Source organism: Dysidea avara, chromosome 5, assembly GCF_963678975.1.
Source record: "Dysidea avara chromosome 5, odDysAvar1.4, whole genome shotgun sequence".
Taxonomy (NCBI): domain Eukaryota; kingdom Metazoa; phylum Porifera; class Demospongiae; order Dictyoceratida; family Dysideidae; genus Dysidea; species Dysidea avara.
The window spans coordinates 351,894-375,228 of NC_089276.1; the positions used below are offsets into that span (position 1 = coordinate 351,894).

Below are 23,335 nucleotides of genomic sequence, written 5' to 3' on the forward strand. Positions count from 1 at the left end.
GGCAAGGCTATCAATACTTCAGATAATGTGTATTTACTGAAATATTGGACATAATTTACAATTACATAAGTACTATGAAGTTGTTTCAGAGTTTCTGTCCTTGGGGGTGTGTCCAGGGTGGAGCACATGATCCACAATACCCATTTGTAGGGCCTCCTCAGCTGACATGAAGTGATCCCTCTCCATCAATCCTTCTGTGGAGGGGAGGGGCTAGTAATAAGGTGGGTGTGGCTACCTAGTCTTGCTAGCAGATGAGGTTGATCACACATCAGAACCCCTTTAGGTGTGATTACACTACCAAATATGGCACCAGGTGTTAAGGGTTGTTTACTAGGAAAGTAATTGAGAAGGTTTGTAAGGATCTGGGACACATATAACATGGATATATAATTTAGTCCCCTTTGAGACCATATAATGACATGTGATCAACCCACCTCTGACTAACTAGTAAGTCTAGTAAAACCATCTGACAATCTTACACAACCAGATAATTTTCTCATACCCACACAGACACACACATACTACACACACACTACACACACTATACACACACACACACACCATTTGGTTAACACCCACCAATAGTGGCCACCGATTGGCCAGTATGTTGTGACATGATCTCGTTGATCATCTTCTTCAACTTGACGATCTCCTCAGCTTGTATGGCAATGTCAGTAGCCTGACCCTACGTGGAGGGGGGAATATGTAACAGCTTTCAATAGGTGTTTATATAACAAGTAATAGACATTTTTAATGTATGTACAAGTTTGTATGTGTGTGTGTGCGTGCTGCAGGTAGTTGGTTAGATATAACCTTAAGAGGAAGGTTTGTGGCTAGTAAAGATAAGAACAATAATGTGTTCAAGAGCAAGTCATGGCTTAGCGTATATCGATGGTGTAATTACGCACTTAACTAAAGTTAAGCACCGAGCTAATACCGATAATATAAGTTTTTATTGCCAAGTAGCTGTTAAGCAATAAGTACAAGATTTGACACCCAGTATCACACATATGCCAAAACTCTCTAATAGAGCAGTCACTAAAATCTATAGCAGTCACTGATATAAGTTACACTTAACACATTTTAAGTCTTCTCCTTTCAGAGGTACAATGAGCCAAACATTTAGTGGGTTAGGGTAGAGAAGCCATACTTCAAAGAGTTTACTGGAGCTATTACTACTATAAGGTATAGTGAGGAGTTTAATTATTGCAACCATCACCCTTTCTTCCTGCATAATGTGTCGATATACATTGAAGTACCCACAACTGTGGTTCAGAGGGTATTAATGTACTCATAGGGATTCAGTCAAACAACACAAACATACTATATATAGTAACAGTACACATGCTAATAAGGCACACCCACCCCAGCATGCCCTGAGGGCTGATGTATCATCACTCGGGAGTGAGGGAGGGCGTGTCTCATGCTGGCCTCTCCAGCTGCTAGCAGCACTGCCCCCATACTACATGCCTGCCCAACACACCAAGTTGCCACCGGCGATGAGATGTGCTGCATTGTGTCATATATTGCCATCCCTGCTGTGACCACACCCCCTATGATGTAATAGCATCATGTGACCAGGCAGTAACTCATGTGAGCATAATAAAAACATGATGCCTGACAGTGACCTTATTACACAGTGATGTGGTTGAGCAGATTGTAGCATACATCATATCTCCAATAACAACACACACACACAAACGTAAACACACACACACACACACACACAAACACACACACACACACACACAAACACACACATACTACACAAACACACACATACACACACACACACACACACACACACACACACACACACACACACACACACACACACACACAAACACACACACACACAAATACTACACAAACACACACACACACACACACACACACACACACACAAATACTACACAAACACACACACACACACACACACACACACACACACACACACACACACACACAAACACACACACACACACAAATACTACACAAACACACACACACACACACACACACACACACACACACACACACACACACACACACACACAAACACACACACACACAAATACTACACAAACACACATATAGCACACACATATAGCACACACCTGGAGAGTTAAGGTACATATGTATCGGCTTCTTAGGGTCATCGGACTGTAGGAAGAGTAGTTGAGCTACTATCAGACTGGCCAGCTGATCTGATATCTGCAACATGTAAACAGGATGACTACAATGGAGTGGGATTACATTTGAACTTCTTGTACTTCACAATTATTACTTTTCCATGCACACATCAAGAAAGAACAGAAAATTCGAACACAACCAAAATCCACTGTAGTGTGGTGTGGTGTAGTGTGGTGTAGTGTGGTGTGGTGTAGTGTAGTGTAGTGTAGTGTAGTGTGGTGTAGTGTGGTGTGGTGTAGTGTAGTGTAGTGTAGTGTAGTGTAGTGTGGTGTAGTGTAGTGTAGTGTGGTGTAGTGTAGTGTAGTGTAGTGTAGTGTAGTGTAGTGTAGTGTAGTGTAGTGTAGTGTAGTGTCGTGTACAATATTGTGTGTCTGGTAGTGTTGTATGGGGTAAGACCCCTAATGGTGCTCACCAATTAAGACACTGATGTGAAAGGATCTCCCTGGGATCAATTATGAGGTCATTTCGCTCACCATTACAGCAACTATTAGACTGTATCTCAATCTTCTTTGCAACAAAAATCATAAAATCAATATGGGACCCTTACCCCCCTTTCCTTTGAGAGATATTAATAGCAAGACCAACATGGCTATCAGTTATAAGCATAACTAGTGAGTTATAGGAAATATTAGATGCAGGATCTGGAGGTACAGTCCCCAAATTTTGCAGCTTTAAACTTCAAAGCTACATTATAGGGTATATCCATTTACTAGACTACTGCACTACTGGACTGGACTACTGCACTACTGGACTGGACTACTGCACTACTACTCGACTGGGCTACTGGACTGGACCACTGCACTACTGGACTGGACTACTGCACTACTAGACTGGACCACTGCACTACTAGACTGGACTACTACACTACTAAACTGGACTACTACACTACTAGACTGGACTACTACACTACTAGACTGGACTACTACACTACTAGACTGGACTACTACACTACTAGACTGGACTACTACACTACTAGACTGGACTACTACACTACTATACTGGACTACTGCACTACTAGACTGGACTACTGCACTACTAGACTGGACTACTACACTACTAAACTGGACTACTACACTACTAGACTGGACTACTACACTACTAGACTGGACTACTACACTACTATACTGGACTACTACACTACTATACTGGACTACTGCACTACTAGACTGGACTACTGCACTACTAGACTGGACTACTGCACTACTAGACTGGACTACTGCACTACTAGACTGGACTACTACACTACTAGACTGGACTACTACACTGGACTACTGCACTACTAGACTGGACTACTACACTACTAAACTGGACTACTGCACTACTAAACTGGACTACTGCACTACTACTCGACTGGGCTACTGGACTGGACCACTGCACTACTGGACTGGACTACTGCACTACTAGACTGGACCACTGCACTACTAGACTGGACTACTACACTACTAAACTGGACTACTACACTACTAGACTGGACTACTACACTACTAGACTGGACTACTACACTACTGGACTGGACTACTACACTACTAGACTGGACTACTACACTACTAGACTGGACTACTGCACTACTAAACTGGACTACTGCACTACTAGACTGGACTACTACACTACTAGACTGGACTACTGCACTACTAGACTGGACTACTACACTACTAAACTGGACTACTACACTACTAGACTGGACTACTACACTACTAGACTGGACTACTACACTACTATACTGGACTACTACACTACTATACTGGACTACTGCACTACTAGACTGGACTACTGCACTACTAGACTGGACTACTGCACTACTAGACTGGACTACTGCACTACTAGACTGGACTACTACACTACTATACTGGACTACTACACTACTAGACTGGACTACTACACTACTACACTGGACTACTACACTACAAAACTGGACTACTACACTACTATACTGGACTACTACACTACTAAACTGGACTACTACACTACTAGACTGGACTACTACACTACTAGACTGGACTACTACACTACTGGACTGGACTACTACACTACTAGACTGGACTACTACACTACTAGACTGGACTACTGCACTACTAAACTGGACTACTGCACTACTAGACTGGACTACTACACTACTAGACTGGACTACTGCACTACTAGACTGGACTACTACACTACTACACTGGACTACTACACTACTAGACTGGACTACTACACTACTAGACTGGACTACTGCACTACTAAACTGGACTACTGCACTACTAGACTGGACTACTACACTACTAGACTGGACTACTGCACTACTAAACTGGACTACTGCACTACTAGACTGGACTACTGCACTACTAGACTGGACTACTACACTACTAGACTGGACTACTGCACTACTAGACTGGACTACTGCACTACTAGACTGGACTACTACACTACTAGACTGGACTACTGCACTACTAGACTGGACTACTACACTACTAAACTGGACTACTACACTACAAAACTGGACTACTACACTACAAAACTGGACTACTACACTACTATACTGGACTACTACACTACTAAACTGGACTACTACACTACTAAACTGGACTACTACACTACTAAACTGGACTACTACACTACTAAACTGGACTACTACACTACGAAACTGGACTACTACACTACTAGACTGGACTACTACACTACTAGACTGGACTACTACACTACTAAACTGGACTACTACACTACTATACTGGACTACTACACTACTGGACTGGACTACTACACTACTAGACTGGACTACTACACTACTAGACTGGACTACTACACTACTAGACTGGACTACTACACTACTATACTGGACTACTACACTACTAAACTGGACTACTACACTACTAAACTGGACTACTACACTACTAAACTGGACTACTACACTACTAAACTGGACTACTACACTACGAAACTGGACTACTACACTACTAGACTGGACTACTACACTACTAGACTGGACTACTACACTACTAAACTGGACTACTACACTACTATACTGGACTACTACACTACTATACTGGACTACTACACTACTGGACTGGACTACTACACTACTAGACTGGACTACTACACTACTAGACTGGACTACTACACTACTGGACTGGACTACTATACTACTAGACTGGACTACTACACTACTATACTGGACTACTACACTACGAAACTGGACTACTACACTACTAAACTGGACTACTACACTACTAAACTGGACTACTACACTACTAGACTGGACTACTACACTACTAGACTGGACTACTGCACTACTAAACTGGACTACTGCACTACTAAACTGGACTACTACACTACTAGACTGGACTACTACACTACTAGACTGGACTACTGCACTACTAGACTGGACTACTACACTACTAGACTGGACTACTACACTACGAAACTGGACTACTACACTACTAGACTGGACTACTACACTACTAGACTGGACTACTGCACTACTAGACTGGACTACTACACTACTAAACTGGACTACTACACTACAAAACTGGACTACTACACTACAAAACTGGACTACTACACTACTATACTGGACTACTACACTACTAAACTGGACTACTACACTACTAAACTGGACTACTACACTACTAAACTGGACTACTACACTACTAAACTGGACTACTACACTACGAAACTGGACTACTACACTACTAGACTGGACTACTACACTACTAGACTGGACTACTACACTACTAAACTGGACTACTACACTACTATACTGGACTACTACACTACTGGACTGGACTACTACACTACTAGACTGGACTACTACACTACTAGACTGGACTACTACACTACTAGACTGGACTACTACACTACTATACTGGACTACTACACTACTAAACTGGACTACTACACTACTAAACTGGACTACTACACTACTAAACTGGACTACTACACTACTAAACTGGACTACTACACTACGAAACTGGACTACTACACTACTAGACTGGACTACTACACTACTAGACTGGACTACTACACTACTAAACTGGACTACTACACTACTATACTGGACTACTACACTACTGGACTGGACTACTACACTACTAGACTGGACTACTACACTACTAGACTGGACTACTACACTACTGGACTGGACTACTATACTACTAGACTGGACTACTACACTACTATACTGGACTACTACACTACGAAACTGGACTACTACACTACTAAACTGGACTACTACACTACTAAACTGGACTACTACACTACTAAACTGGACTACTGGAGTCCATCAACCTCATATGCTAAAGTTATATGTTTCTGTGGTGGGCTTGTCCATATAAGGCAACAATACACATTTTTCTCATTGACTGTTCTATTAGATTATTTCAATTGCACTTGTTTCACATGTTATATCTCCTTAACTAATACTCTCAGTACTTTCAAATCACAAAAGCTCCATGCTGCAGTGGTTAGCCTATCTGTATACCAATCCTTAAGCCTTAAGTTGTTCCAGTCAGTAGTTTACTCTGCAGGTGTAACAAACAAATCACACTTGAAAATTGATTGTCACTTTGCACCATTATTACTAATCTGATAAATGTGCTATAATATGCTCTTTATACCATTCAAATTTAAAGAATCCAAATAAGGCTTGCACAAGTTATGGAAATTTTTTTAAAAGAAAAAGGTGAAGAAAAGTACAAAGAAATTAAGACAAACTTCTAGCATCGGCTAGCTCAAATTTGGTATGGAAGATATCCCACCCCGAGGAACATTTCACAGAAACTTTTTTTCAGACGTATGAACGTGTGAAAATCACATAAGCAGTATTAGAGTTGGGGGTGCCCAATATTTATGCAAGTATAAATATTATACTTAATATAATAATATTATATTTTCGCTCCGCACTCGCTGACGGTGCACTGGACGCCATATTCTCAACAATTAAGTGCGTGCCCGTAACATGGGCTTACGAATAAATGCGTCATGAACATTATGTTTAAAGCCTTTGATCTTGTATGGCTTCTTAACCAACAACCCTGGATTCAGCTCAACGCAAATGTACTATAGTGCCGTGTTGGTGTGTTAGCACACCCAACATGCTAACACACCAGCTAGAGGATCCCCCACAGGAAAACTTTGAAATTTACCGTACATGTACAAATTTTCAAGGGACGTAATTTTCATGCGTTGCTTGGCTCTCCAAAAAATTTTAATCCTCAAAACTTAAATCAGCTCTAATAGATAATCTCAGCTCTAATAGATAATCTCAGCTCTAATAGATAATCTCAGCTCTAATAGATAATCTTAGCTCTAATAGATAATCTTAGCTCTAATAGATAATCTCAGTGAAAAACAAGTGATCCTCAAAAATCCTGAAATTTGTTCATTTGCAAAAATTACATACCTCGAAAATTTGTATGTATACGGCAAGCATCAGGAGATTGAATTTTAGTGGTTTTAGCAGCTAAGTAATACTTGCTTGACTGTTGACTGCTCTATTAGATAACTTTGCAGGAGTTCACATGACAACTATTGCATAATACACCTATAGTTGGGGGTGCTAGAGCACCCCAGCCCCAGCCCCACCTCCACCATTGCATTTTCTTGGCTCCTGTAAACTAAAATACACACTTGTCTGTTGTGCAGCCGAACACACTGGCCTTGCTTGGCTGAACGACACAGAAAACATCCTGACCACCTGCAAGCGTTCGAGTGTTAATTGGATGGCTGCAGGTTCTAGGCCACCCAGGTCCAGCCATGGATTTTTTTCTCCTTTCTCCACCTTTTCAAACATACTTTATGGAACAACTTTAAACAGGCTACTACAGACCTTCAACATTTGTGTTGTAAAGCCTTAAACATAATAGACACACTACCATGTGTCCTGATGAATATCTCATCCAGTGATGTTACATGTGCTTGTATTTGTGACAGTTAGTTATTGTTAGAAACGTTACTGAACATCAACCAATCTGTATCGTCTGATAGCCCCATACCCATGTGCCAATTACACCCACAATGTTGTAAATACACTGAAACCTGTTAAACAGGATACTTGAAAATGAGGACACCTTGATAATCAGGACACCTTGATAATCAGGACACCTTGATAATCAGGACACTTTTGATCAGTCCCAAGGTGTCCTTATTACACAGGTTTTAGCTGGCAGTATGCAGAGTATTTGGAAAACACAGGTAAAGCTTGATTTTGTCACAACTACTATACCTTACAGGATTGAGCATCACCCACAACACCTTTATCAGCGGCTCTCACATATAGCTATCTCTGTGTATAGCTATATCCAAACAATACAACGTAGACTATGTAGATGGCCCAAATGTAATGCTCAAAGCCACTGGTACACTGCAGGCACTTCCACGTGATGTACCAGACTAGAAACATGTGATGTGTTGTTCTCAATAAAGTTAGGACAATTGAGCATGTGTGTACGTCCCGAGGTACATCCAGTGTGAATACGAACAACATATAGTATCCTGAGAGTATACTAATTACCATACCGGTTCCATCAGGCATATTATCCTTTCCTTCAATAATCTGGAATATATGTCATATGCGCGTTCAGTCCGACCCTGTTGGTATGTTAGAAGTCAGATCCAAACAATACACGGACGTACCGTCTGTTCGATCACCATGGGAATCAGAGGCGGTGCCCTGAGACTACGGCACGTGTGTAGTCCACGCGTACGGTACAGCGATAATGCTCTCCTGCAATAATAATATAATAATGGTGATCGCGCTAATATCCACAACCTGCAAAACATTTATTATAATACCACAATCGAATCTGGTTTACTCTAATTAATGCGCTGAAACTAATTGAATTTTGTGTGGAAGACAAATTGCAGGATTACTATAGCTAAAAAACCACCAAAGCATATTATGTGGGGTGAAACTGGGGCTGCTAGAGCTGCATCATACAATTTAATGTTGATTTGATTGATTTAAGACCTAGTCTATACTTGAATACGCTTTGTGCAGTGTACCTCTAAGGATAAACTCCTTTTGGAACGTGTACAGTATCGTGCTGCTAGGTGAGTGTGTGGTAGTTGCTAGAACCCTTCCACCAGGAAATGGACGAACTCTCATTCGCAAGCTCATTCGCCACTTGTATTGGTGAACTTTCGTCATGGCCAAGCCTTGTAACTCAACGTGACTATCTGTCATTATGCTTGCTTTAGAGATTGTTAACAATCATCATTACACCTCACTTTAATTATCTACCCACTAGAAGCCATCCACTTTCCATTATTCCACTGAAGTCAACTATTAACTGCTATAGATTTTCTTTTTTCATCAATACAATTTTTCTTTCGAACTGTATTTCCTATAATATTTAATCTCGCCCCTGTGTAAGCTTACCCTCATTTTGTCTCTCTCTGTATTGTCATCTTTGTATATGACTTTCTTAAGTTGTGTACTTTTTGTTAGATGTAGCTATGTTAACTGTACTAGTTTATGTTTTGTGATTGGGAAAGCACCTTAGCTTGTGCAGGCCTCGAGCCTTTTGGTGAAACCCTGTCTCTGACAAATTAGATAATAGCAAAAAGGCCCAGGAGAAGTTTCAACACAGATAAAAAGTTTACGAAGTATTGCATCAACCCCCCACCTACCCCCCTCCTCAGTGGGGATTTGACTTCACTCATGGGGGCACAACTAGTGGGCAAATCCCCATGTATCATTGCTACAGTAGTACACTACAGGAAACAGGTCAGTTCTTATGTAGTTTGCAATTAATGTTAAAAGTTTTGAATGGTCAAATGCCCACACTAGTGGAGAGATCAAATCAGGCCAAAATCCCCTGGTGGGGCTTAATATTGATAGGTGCATATTAATCTGCTGCAGGTTCAGGATAAGAAGTCACATGATGGGGTAGGCGACATTTTGTTATATCCTTTTCTCTCTCCAGACCTGAAGATACAATCTTATAATGTCACTGAGTTTTATGGTACTATATACAGATAGTCTTTTATTGCCAGACTTTTTTTCTTTTTCGTGTGAGCACTGACTGCTTTTTTTATTCCTGTCCCAAGGTCTGGCTATTATACAGGCACTCCTATACTCCTATCTTCGTCCTCAGCCAAAAATCAAGATAGAAATTTGCAGATGGTCAGAGGACAAGCACAGTTCAAAATGTCATGTATATACCACAATCAATAGTTTTAAGATAACAATGTAAACGTAATTATATTAGAATTTGATTCGTATGTTTAATCAACAGTTTTTTTTCCTTATAACGAATAACATAACTGATACAAAACCAACCATAGCTAGCTATAACAATAATTATTACACTTACAATCAATAGTGAGCCACATATTTAAGGACATAGCTAACTAGAATATGGTCAAAAGTGTCAAGTACAATAGTCAAGGCTTTACCTACTACCATTCTACCAAGCATAGCTATATACAAGATATTCTGACCCCTTCATATAGTTACTAATATTATTTCACTGACTTGTGCTGTCAAACATTGCTAGTGTTCCGGCTTAAGTATGAATGTTTGTAATGAACATCTTCTGAATCACAATGATATAAATTAAAGTTAAGGGAGTCAAGCATCATTTTATGGGCCTATAATAGCTATGCAATCAGTGTTAGCTTCACTACAAAAGTTTGAATGAGCTTTACTACACAGGGGCGGATCCAGACTTATGGAAAGGGAGGGTCAGTATGTATTGAGACACTACATTGTCTGGTTTGGTAATTTGAAACCAAAAAAAAAAAAAAAAGATCACAGCCAGCTGAAAATAGCTACCCACCTCACCAACTAGGCATTTATCACTGATAAACCACATAAAAATCCTTACATAGCTCGCCACACGCTGCTCTAATACTGTGACTGCTTTATTAGAGTGACTGTTCTATTAGAGTATCTCGATCTTGGTTACTAAACATTTTGACCTCCCCCCCTGTATCCGCCCCTGCTACATGTGTATAGCTATCACTGGTACTGTCAGTTATATCTTTAAAGTTTCTGCACTATCAAGTGAGAATAGATGACATCAGAGATGACATTGTCAATATGTTGCCTCTGGTACTCTTGATCATGTACTTTACTAAATGGAGTGCACAAGATTTCTAGCCTCTGAATGCACCCAAAGTTTTATTTTATGTGTAGTGCATGCAGTGTATCAAACTGTGACTTTTGTAGCTAGCTTCAGAGGCTGAGGTTTCTGAGGTTTCAGAAACTGGTCAGTGTATCAAAGGTCTAAATACTCTAATAGAGCAGTCAACTACACTCTAATAAAACTCAACTCTGCATTTTAAATTACTTAGTTTACCAATGTTGCCAATATAGTCTAAAATAGGGTTGGGTGATGTTGAAAAAAGCACACCACAATATATCATGGATGTATTTATCACGATATTTGATATTAACATGCAAATTTAAAAACCACGTAATATTATAAGTACAAGTTTTCCTCTAGCAGCTATATTTCATTTTGTAAGCAATAAAATTGTCATGATAATATTTTATATCTTGAACTGAAATAGACTTGATACCGTCTCAAGCTTTTTATCATGATAGTCATCAACCCTAGTCTAAAATCATATCTCAGAACATTTAAGATGCACTGAGAGCATGCTCCCAATCCCCATAGTCTTTCCTTTTGTCATTGTGTCTGGAAAACAGACCAAAAAAATACAGGCTGGCTGGTGAGACTAAGACCCCAGAATGGCATCCATGTCTGTTGTTATGTTCCAAACTTCACATAGCTAGCTAGCTCCACCTCTTTAGCCTGTTCTATGCCAGAAGAAACAGCCTATTCCTAACATAATGTTTAAAATGTCAGCTTTAACAAATTTTTTTTGGTGAAAATTGTTACCAGGCTCAGAATATTATAATTTCCTGTGGAGCATTCCCACAGAGGCCCAAACTTTAAAGCTGCAATGCTTTTCAAAACTAATATTATGCTTAATTTCTTATCTGCAAGAGCTGATTATCTTATTATTAAAGTGTATCGCTCGCTATAAAGTCATGAAACTTCATGTATACTACTGGTACTGCAGGTTCCGCTAAGCTGGATTCTGTACTATCAAGCAAGACAGATATTGATGGTACTGTTGTTTTGTAAGATCTACTCCTGATTATGATACAACTTCACATGCAGTAATTCTGCTAGAGTGCTCTCTGCCAGTGTCTAGAACAACTGGTAAGGAACTTTTCTGTATAGCTTTACAATAACTGTCACACTTATGTTTTGTATGTATACTTCCAGAGTACCAATTTGACTAAAATATACTCTGGAGTGTTGAGGGACATCTTTTCTGATAACTAATTTTTCCACACCATAGTTGTTGCATAGTTGTTCATGAGTAAGGATCAGACATTTGACAGCTAGGGACTTACCAGTCTTGTCTGCTCTAGTCTTTCATCAACATGATTATGATATGCCTTAATGTCTTTGGAGTTGTACTGCCCAACTCCCTAACTACTTACTGTTCATTCCCCTATGATTCACACTGTAGCTGCCACCTGTTTTATTTCCCGGTACATCTTTCATAGCATAAGGTTTCCCTGATTTGTACTTTGTCCTAATTATAATTACAGCTTAGTGGTATGCACATGCATGATGACACAAATTAACAAATTAATAGCACCACTGATATATGGGAATTTACATCAGAAAAGCTGCCCATGGCCCTTGGCCCTAAACCAGGACCCTTGACCCCATTTATATTAGTGTACACACACACGCAAAAACATGCACACACACACACACACACACACTATACTACACACACACACACACACACACTATACTACACACACACACACGCGCGCGCACACACACACACACACACACACACACACACAAGCACACTACACATGCACGTACTACACACACACAGAGGCACACACACACTGCATACAAGCACACTGCGCACGGGCACACTGCACACACTCACCACACTACGGGCACACACGCACACACAAACGCAAGCGCACTTCACACGCACGCATGCGCTGCACACACACGCACACTACACACATGCACACATGCACAAACACCTATATCTCTGCATTTCATCTTCTAATCCATTCTAAAGGACACACAGAGGAAGAAAAGCTGCATTTCAGATATTCAGAAATCCCCAGTAAATGTACATTTCCGGTATTCATGAAATTTGCACATTTCCTTCACATTTCCTGAAGTAGTATAGGGTGCAATTTCCATGACATTTCCTAATAGCAGGATTGATGGTATTTCTTGATATTTCCTAATGCAGAATAGATGAAATTTACTGACATTTCTGAAACACAGGAAAGATCAAATTTCCATACATTTCCTAAATTCAGGATAGGTATTGTCAAAATGCATTTCCTGTCTAGGAAATTTCAGTAAATGTCATGTGTCAACACATTTCCTAAACACAGTATAGATGGGGGACAGTATGGTCCAATGTGCATACCAGTTCAGGACACATGACATTTCATGTCATTTATGGACATTTCCTAAATGGCAAGAAACAGACAGCATTAGTACATTACAACTAGCTAGCTTGCCTACTTTAATAGAGTCTGCAACGTGTATAATAAACCTATATTACCAAGGTATTATTTCATTGTGGGTTTGGGTTATCACATTTCCTGTTAATGTAGGAATGTCCAATAAATATGACATTTCTTGAAATTTACACGACATGTCCTTAGCCTTTATAATGTACCGTATATATTGCATTTCCAAATACACAGGTTACACAGAGACCTTATCCTAATCTGTAAAGTGATACAGTAGTCAAGTATGACAGCAGCTGGCATGACAATCTCGGACTAAAATGTCACTACATGCTATGAAGAAAAGGGTAACATTAAATTGTTTACAGAAACTGATTCATCAACATGTGTAGATGAAACCTTATAAAATGACCTAGAATCTACAAAAGTGATGTCATATGACAGGTCAACAGATAGGATAAAAGGACCTTTTTAACAGAATTTCAGTCTGTCTATAGCCAAATAGAGGATAGGACTCAGTACAGCCAGGCTGAAGATACAGCAGCTAGCAGAAGATTGGACTAAATTGACTATTTTTGTTACTTCTAATTACTTATATTGCTGTCAATAAAATATCAATATTCTTTATTGAACAGGTCTTTAGAACAAGGAATTTTCTGGTAGCAGAGGATGGTTAAGGATGAGTGAAGGTCAGGAAAAAGGTCAAGAAGAAGAAGCTTCTTTACTGCCAGAGAATGGCCTTTCTGATGGAGGATTTCAGACCACACAGCTTGAACAAACAGTAAGTGACTTAAAGAGGGAAAAGGCAACAGCAAAGACAGGGTTTACAAAGGTTAGAAGGTGTTTATTGACAGTAATTCAGAGAGAGGATACAGACAGTGTAGAAATAAAAGGTATTTGTGAGGAGTTAGATGTAGCTTTAGGATGTGCTATGAATGTTATGGAGAGGTTATATGATAGGTACAAGTTAGACAAAGATAGTAAGAGTGCAGACAAGCTTAGTGATGAAATAGAAAAGATTGAAATAGAATATAGCAATGCGCAGAATCGAGCGCAGGAAGTCTTGGATTCACTAAGCACACCGAGGAGGTATGACAAGTTCCTAAATAGATTACAACAACAAAAAGAAGATAGACAACAGCCAAATAGAAAGGAACCTGAGCTACCTCAACAAGAAACTCCTCCAGATCACCAGCCACCACAAGAGAGAAGCTGTCCTGAGTCAGTTTCCGTGAGTAATGCTAGTCAGAATAATTGTACAGACCCCGGGCTTATTGGGTTAGATTTGTGGAAACAGCTAAAAAGAGTAACAATCCCAGTTTTTTCAGGTGATAAAAAGACTTATCAAAACTGGAAAGCTGCATTTACAGCTTGTGTGGACAATGCTCCTGCTACACCAGAGTACAAACTGCTACAGTTGAGGCAGTGTCTGGCAGGGGAGGCACTAAAGGCCATTGATAGTTTGGGACATTCGGCAACAGCATACCACACTGCTAAGGAGAGACTAGAAAGAAAGTTCGGAGGACAGCGTCGCCAAATAGCTTTGTATTTGGAAGAAGTGGATAACTTCAGGCCTATTAATCCAGGCAGTCACAGAGATATAGAAAAGTTTGCAGATTTATTAGATGTTACCATTGTTAACCTAAAGGAAGCCAATCGCTTTGAAGAACTTAATGATGGCCTGTTATATTTGAAATTACAGAAGAAGCTACCCACAACAATGTTATCAGGTTATCATAGGTGGATATTTGAAAACCACAAACGAGAGTCAGTTGAAAGTTTGAGAGAGTGGGTTATCCAGGAAGTAGAGTTTCAAACAAAAGCCCTGGAAGCAGTCCATGGGTTTTCCACAGTTAAATCAGGAAGGTATGAAGTTAAGTAATTTAAGAAAGATGTACCGTATAGTTTCTTTGGTAAATCCAATGTCAAGCAGGTTACTAATGAAGACAGACAGAGTTCAAGAGTCTGTAGGGTGTGCAGTAAACCCCATGGAGCGTGGGCATGTCCTGACTTTAAACAGATGGATTTACAGAACAGGTGGGACTGTGCTAAACAGTGTAAATTGTGTTTCCGTTGTTTAGGTGATGGTCACTTGGGACAGTATTGTAACCGAACAAGAATATGTGGAATTGACAACTGCAAAGAAGTTCATCATAGATTACTACACAAAGATCGAGGTCCTCGTTCCAGTAGTCAAAATAAAGGAGTGGTACATGGGAAGGAAGAACTACAGTTACTGAGTAAACATGATGTGGCCAGTAAGAAGACGATTTGTGCTCCAAATGAGGGGGAGCCAAAAGCTACTAGTGACCCAAGTCAAAATGAATCATACACCACAATTACAACAAATCCAGGTACCATTGCTCTGAGGACAATTCCAGTATATTTGAGAAATGGTAATAGAAAGATTAAGGTGAATGCATTATTGGATGATGCTAGTACAAAAACTTACATCAACTCAGATGTTGCAGCAGAACTTGGTCTACAAGGACAGTTACAAAAGGTTAATGTTAGCGTATTAAATGGTCATGTTGAAGCTTTTGAAACATCTCCTGTGGAATGTACTATTGAAAGTTTGGATGGAAGAGCTGCTGTGACAATTACTGCCCTTACAGCAGACAGAGTTACTGGGGAGTTGAAGGCCATTGATTGGAAATCATGTGCTGCAAAATGGGCTCATTTACAACATTTGGAATTTCCTAAACTAGGATCACGACCAACAGTGGATGTGTTGATTGGCCTTGATTGTGCAGACCTCCATTTTTCATTCAAAGATATTCGTGGACCACCTGGCCAGCCAGTGGCACGTCTTACCCCATTAGGTTGGACATGTATCGGTGCCATGGACGACAATAAACAAACAAAACTGAGTAATAACTTTGCTTGTACCTTCTTTTCTGTAGGTCAGACAGATACTGAAAAGGTAAATTTGATGTTACAAAAGTTTTGGGAAGTTGATACTAGTGGGACAGAAGAATTTTCAATAGTGAAAGCTGAGGATAATCTGGTTTTAAATATGACAGAAACATCTATAGCCTACAACAATGGTTGTTATAGAGTCGCTATTCCTTGGAAGGAAGAATTTATTAACTTACCAAACAATTACGAGATGGCAGAGAAGAGACTATACAACCTGGAGAGACGATTGTTTAGAGAACCAGAAATTGCTGAAGAATACAAGAAGATAATTGGTAAACATCTTGAAAAGGGATATGTGACAAAGGTACCTTTAATGGAGGATAACCAAGCAGTGAGATGGTACTTACCTCACTTTCCTGTTGTGAAGAAGGATCGATCAACCACAAAGGTACGAATAGTATTTGATGCTTCAGCTAAGTACAATAATGTTGCCCTAAATGATGTTATACAACAAGGTCCCAAATTACAGAATGACTTGTTTAGTGTTTTACTCCGGTTCAGAAGGTATCCCATTGCTTTGGCTTCGACATCGCAGAAATGTATTTAAGAGTAGAATTGTATCCTAAGGATAGGCCATATCATCAATTTTTATGGAGAGACATGGATGTTAAGAAGAAACCAACTGAATACCAATTTAATCGCTTAGTGTTTGGGATAAACTCATCACCTTTTTTAGCCCAACTTGTCACTCAGCATCATGCAAGGGTTTATGAAAAACAGTATCCTAGAGTGGCAGAAGTTATATTAAAATCAACATACATGGATGATAGTATGGACTCAGTAAGTAGTGAAACAGAAGGGATTGAGCTTTATAAGGAATTGTCTGAATTGTGGGATAAGGCAGGCATGCACACTCACAAATGGTTATCAAATTCTCCGAAGGTGTTGGAAAGTATTTCTACACAGTGCAGAGCCTCTGAAATGAATTTGGACAGTGATAAATCTTTACCAGTAAAAACTTTGGGTGTTTTGTGGCTAGCTAATGATGATGTGCTTATTTTTAAGTCACAGGTCAATGACAGGGTAATTATACCAACTAAAAGAAGTTTTCTAAAGTTAATAGCGACCCTTTTTGATCCCCTTGGATTTTTGTCTCCATATATTATCAGAGCCAAGATTTTGATGCAGGAAATTTGGATTTGTGGTTTAGATTGGGACGACACCCTACCTGATGAGTTGTCATCCAAGGTGACATCGTGGTTTAGTGAGTTAACTATGTTGACTAAGATCAAGGTTCCTAGAAGCCTTCAGTTAAGTAGAAATGTTGTATCTGTTTCATTACATGTGTTTGTTGATGCATCTCAGGATGCTTATGGAGCAGTTGTTTACATGAAATCAGAATACGGTGATGGAAAGGTATCAGTCTCATTTGTAACATCTAAAACCAAAGTAGCCCCTTTACAGTCAACAAGCATTCCCCGTTTAGAATTAATGGGGGCAGTGACAGGGAAGAGATTGGCTTTATCTGTGGCAGAAGCATTGAATATTGACAAACCGTTTATAACGTTCTGGACAGACAGTACCAGTGTGTTGTGGTGGATAAAAGGGCACAGCCGACAATTTAAGCCATTTGTAGCAAACAGGATTGGAGAAATTCAAGCATCTGTTAGTCCAGATAAGTGGAGATATGTACCCACGAAAGAAAATCCTGCTGACTATTTAACAAGAGGTACTACATTGGAAGAGATATCAGAGTTGAGAGCCTGGTGGGAAGGACCAGCATTTTTGTCCGACAGTCAGAACAATTGGCCGCAGCTTAACATGGTATTCAATTCAGATAATGACACGACAGAATTGAAGAAAAAATATGTTATACGTAAGAATCCAAGTACATGTATTGCTACGCATTTATCATCTACTGCTACACTATTGAATGATGGTGTGTGCACTGGGAGGCTACAGCCAAACAGATTCTCGAGTTGGAGAAGGCTGACTAGAGTTGTGTCTTGGATTTTGAGATTTATAAACAACTGTAGAAAAGAGAGTAAGTTAGATCAAGTAGAGTTAAGTGCAGAAGAGATGTCAGACGCTGAGCATTACATAATCAAAGAGATGCAAAGGAAAGTGTTTAAGGAAGAGTATTTGTCTTTGGCGAATCATAAACAATTGCCCACAAGCAGCAAGTTACTAGGACTCTGCCCAAAACTGGATAGTGAAGGTGTGATGAGGTCAGATGGACGATTGACATATGCAGAGTTCCTTCCATATGATATAAGGTATCCCATAATTCTGCCTCGCAAGAATTGGGTAACAAAGCTCATAGTGAAGCACCATCATGAACTAGGGAATCATTGTGCAGGTACAAATCAAACTTTATCTTTATTGTCCACTAGATTTTGGATCATTTCTGCACGAGAAGAAATTATAGAGTGGGAAAGAGAATGTACCATTTGTAAAAGGAGAAAAGCTAAGGTAGCTCAACAGATTATGGCACCGTTACCACAAAACAGACTTACTACATCGTTACGAGCCTTTACCAAGACAGCTGTTGATTTTGGGGGACCATTCATGACAATGCAAGGAAGAGGAAGGCCACGACAAAAGAGGTATTTGTGTTTGTTTACTTGTTTGGCTTCCAGAGCCATACATTTAGAAATGGCATATGGTTTAGATGTGGACTCTTTTGTAAATGCTTTAAGCAGGATGATTAATAGAAGAGGTATCCCAGAAGAAATGCTGTCGGATAATGGAACAAATTTTGTGGCAGCTAATAAGGAATTGTGTGAGTTGTACAAGGATCCAAAAACTAAAGCAGCTGTAGCTGATAAGGGAATTAAGTGGACATTTAATCCACCTTACGCTCCACATTTTGGAGGTGTCTTTGAAATTATGATAAAATCAGCAAAGAGAGCCATCACAGCAATTTTGAAAAATGCTGAGGTAAATGATGAAGAGCTGATGACAGCATTTTGTGGAGCAGAAGCACTAATCAATTCACGACCACTGACCTATCAGTCAGCCAGTGTTAAGGACAACATTCCCCTCACGCCAAACCATTTCTTACATGGCCAAGTTGGAGGGCAATTTGCTCCAGAGGTAATCGATGAAGTGGGATTTAATCCTAAGAAACGTTGGCGGCGGATACAAGAATTAGTGAGACATTTTTGGAATAGGTGGCTCCAAGAGTGGGTACCCAGCTTAAGTCCGAGACAGAAGTGGTTCAGGTTAAAAACAGATGTCAAGCCTGGAGATACAGTGTTGCTGGTGTCCTCAGATACCCCTCGTGGTCAGTGGCCTCTTGGAAGAGTATTGGAAGTGTATCGTAGTAAAGACCAACATGTTCGATCACTCAAGCTACAGGTTGGGGACAAACAGTACATAAGGCCTATTGTAAAGGTCTGCCCACTAGAGCTGGATTAAGAATATTTACATATACATAAGTACTACAGTGACCAAAATTATGGAACATTAATCGATAAATTCAGTATGTGTCAATTAACTTTAAAGTTGTAATTTAACCTAAAAACTTGTCATGTGGATCATGACAATGAGGGGGAGGATGAAGAAAAGGGTAACATTAAATTGTTTACAGAAACTGATTCATCAACATGTGTAGATGAAACCTTATAAAATGACCTAGAATCTACAAAAGTGATGTCATATGACAGGTCAACAGATAGGATAAAAGGACCTTTTTAACAGAATTTCAGTCTGTCTATAGCCAAATAGAGGATAGGACTCAGTACAGCCAGGCTGAAGATACAGCAGCTAGCAGAAGATTGGACTAAATTGACTATTTTTGTTACTTCTAATTACTTATATTGCTGTCAATAAAATATCAATATTCTTTATTGAACAGGTCTTTAGAACATGCTATGTGTCCTTGACTTAGGAAATGTCATGTAAATTTGAAATTTCTGAATAGTATAGGAAATCTCACTGCATGCCTTGTGTCCTTGAATAAGGAAATCCCATGTAAATGTCAAATTTCTGAATAGTGTATATAGGAAATGTCACTGCATGCCATGTGTCCGTGGCTTAGGAAATCTCATCTAAATGTCAAATTTCTGAAATACATGCAGGAAATCTAACAACATGTTAACTTTTTGGCAGAGGAAATGTCCAGACACATGAAATTTCCCATGTTTTAGGAAATGTCACATGTGACATTTACGGTATACAGGTTTACTCCAGGTTTGATATAGTAAATTCAACAGTGACATTTCCTGTACATTTCCATACTGATGTTTGGTCCGGAAATGTCACTTTTTTTCCTGTGACACCATCCTACAGGCTAGGGATACTGTCAACACATGTTAGGGTATGTGTAGTACTTGTGACACTTCTCCTTGTGTCATGCACCAACCGCACTTCTTTTAATCAGAAGGCCAAAATCAATTTATATATTTATATCTATATATATCATGATAAATGTGCATATTATCAGGGGGAGGGGCTATGGGCTCCCTTTACTTTATTGATCAACTCAATATATTTAAGATTGTGATGAACTTTTCTCTTAGAATAGTTACAATGATTACTATAATAGTACAAATGCTCATTAAACCACTCAAGAAATTATCACTGGATTTGTGCTAAAGGTTATCCAACAAGAGCCCAGATCAGCACAAGATTGAGATCTCTAATTAAGCAGTCACCTAACTGCTATGTCAGCAGGTACATAATAATTGGTTCTGCTATGGAATTTATCCATATCTGTCTGCACCTAAGGATGTGTCTATAGCTACATACAATGAAGTGCATTGGTCTATTTGAAAGGCCTTCATTAATAACTGAATCATCTACTTGTACAGTCATTATGTATGACAATACTTAATTCAAGTATACATACCACTGAAAATGCTCTCAGATTCAATCTCATATCTTTCAAAATTTCCAGTTTCAATATTATTATTATTCTAACATGCACTTGTAATTGTGAGAGGGTGTTGGCTACTCAAACCTTTTCATTAACAAATGCTGTAGAGCTAAACCTAATCTAAAAATATATATAGGCAAGTTATAAGCATTTAATTTGGATGCTCCAAATTCCAGTATTTTAGCATAATAATTATTTTTCTGGGGGGCATGCCCCCAGACCTCTCTAGTTCCAGCATGCTGGGAGGTGTAAGCACACCTTTAGTACCTTGAGTTATATAGCCCCTCCTTGTAAATCCTAAATCTGCCCCTGCCTGTATCATGAGTATACACTCTTGCTACATTGCATGCAAACTCACCTGAAACCAAAGCCAAAGCAGCTGTCATCCAGCACCATCGTGCATACTAAGTGCCTCTAAAAATAATTACATTGCTGGTAATTACAACTTTCATAGCCTCTTAAACAGCTTTTAAGATTTTACAGCCTTCTGCAAAAGCCAATAATCAACAGTGAGACACTACTAACATAATTATTGATATATACAGTTATTTCTCTGGTTTGTCTGTGGATTTACCAGGGTATGATTAACGAGAAAATGTGTCAACAGCTGAAGTGCATGATAAAGTTTGGTATGGCCTTCATAGAGAACAAACAAAAGCACAAGTGAGCTCACAAATCATGATAATAATAATCTTCCTTACAGTAGCTGAATGCCGGCTTTACTTTGAGCATGAAACATGTCAATGTGAGCAGGAACTGGCAAGTAAGTGGCGTCAGAATTATTATAGTCCTAGTTAACTGATTCCTTCAGCCAAGTCATGTTAATGCTACAAGCGACTGTTTGAGGTCACTTAGGCCTAGTATATGCTTTTTGCCAACCACAGCAGCTAAAATAAATGCATCATGGACTTACCTTGTGTCCTCCACTACTGGGAATTTCAGTACCATTTGGATGACATGAATTAATAGTAAACAAGTTTTTTTTAATTTTCAAAGCAGTGTCTACTGTATACTTGCAAAGTTTCATAGGGATGTGTTTTTGTGGATTTTGCAATTGCTTAGCTGTCAGCAAAATTTTCATTCCCAAAAATTAACGATCATCTGGGTAGGCTCTATCAAAAACTTTGCCAGTATACAATAATTCATAATATTTTGTTGATACAGTCTGCAGCTGGCAGTCGTGATCACCGATCATAACTGAAGTACAGTATTAAGCACGGTGATCACTGTTGGAGGGTGCCCATCCCACCAAAAGGTGTACTAACCCCAGTTTGTGCCAAACTCACTACTAATTTAGTAATAGTAGGGTACCAGCAATCATGTTAAAACAATATATGAATGATGTAGATAGCCATGTGGTACACTAACATGTTACCATGTACCATCTGTTATATGTCAAAGTAGGCCCGAGCACATAGCTATGTTGTAATAGCTATACCGTTGTGGTATGAACTGACTTATGCACACACGTGATTCTAATGATGTAATGTATGTTATGTAACACATACTGGTTGTACTGGTTTGTGCAGGATAATTGTGTGATAATCTAATCAATAGTTTTTAGTGTCAGAAGTGTAACGAAACATGGCCTCATATCAGTTTCCACCACCTGCAATCCAATAACCATCATTCATATATCTTGTTTCACTGCTAGTTTAAACATTATAGAATAATTGCCGTTAAGGCCATCAAGTGTTGATTATCTACACCACACTCTATTTGGTGCCACTTTGCTGATAAAATCTGTTGCCTTTAGATGTTTTGTCCACCGAGTATGGATGTCAGCTTTGGAACTCAGGAATTCAGTTACTGGAAACATTCAACATCATGCTGCTCATTGGGTATGTGGTAGCAAGTGGGATCCTTCTGTGTTTACCTGGACCAAATCATCTTGTCTTTGTTTAGAAGAAGTTGGGATGGCCATCAGTAAAATGATGCTGTAATTA

General features: G+C 39.4%; 2 protein-coding genes across 2 annotated transcripts; one reads left to right on the forward strand and one right to left on the reverse strand.

The window, feature by feature from the left end:
* Positions 1-17: 17 nt before the first annotated feature.
* On the reverse strand, positions 18-8,988 carry LOC136257065 (ATP-dependent Clp protease proteolytic subunit-like). The gene is made up of 7 exons (XM_066050179.1): positions 8,939-8,988; positions 8,803-8,893; positions 8,686-8,757; positions 2,118-2,214; positions 1,366-1,553; positions 580-685; positions 18-194 (listed from the first exon to the last, which is right to left on the reverse strand). Exons 1-7 carry the CDS (start codon positions 8,947-8,949, stop codon positions 73-75), a joined length of 687 nt encoding a protein of 228 aa, XP_065906251.1. The 5' UTR covers positions 8,950-8,988; the 3' UTR covers positions 18-72.
* On the forward strand, positions 8,982-19,930 carry LOC136256487 (uncharacterized). The gene is made up of 3 exons (XM_066049461.1): positions 8,982-12,344; positions 13,889-16,958; positions 17,876-19,930. Exons 2-3 carry the CDS (start codon positions 15,672-15,674, stop codon positions 19,928-19,930), a joined length of 3,342 nt encoding a protein of 1,113 aa, XP_065905533.1. The 5' UTR covers positions 8,982-12,344; positions 13,889-15,671.
* Positions 19,931-23,335: the final 3,405 nt, after the last annotated feature.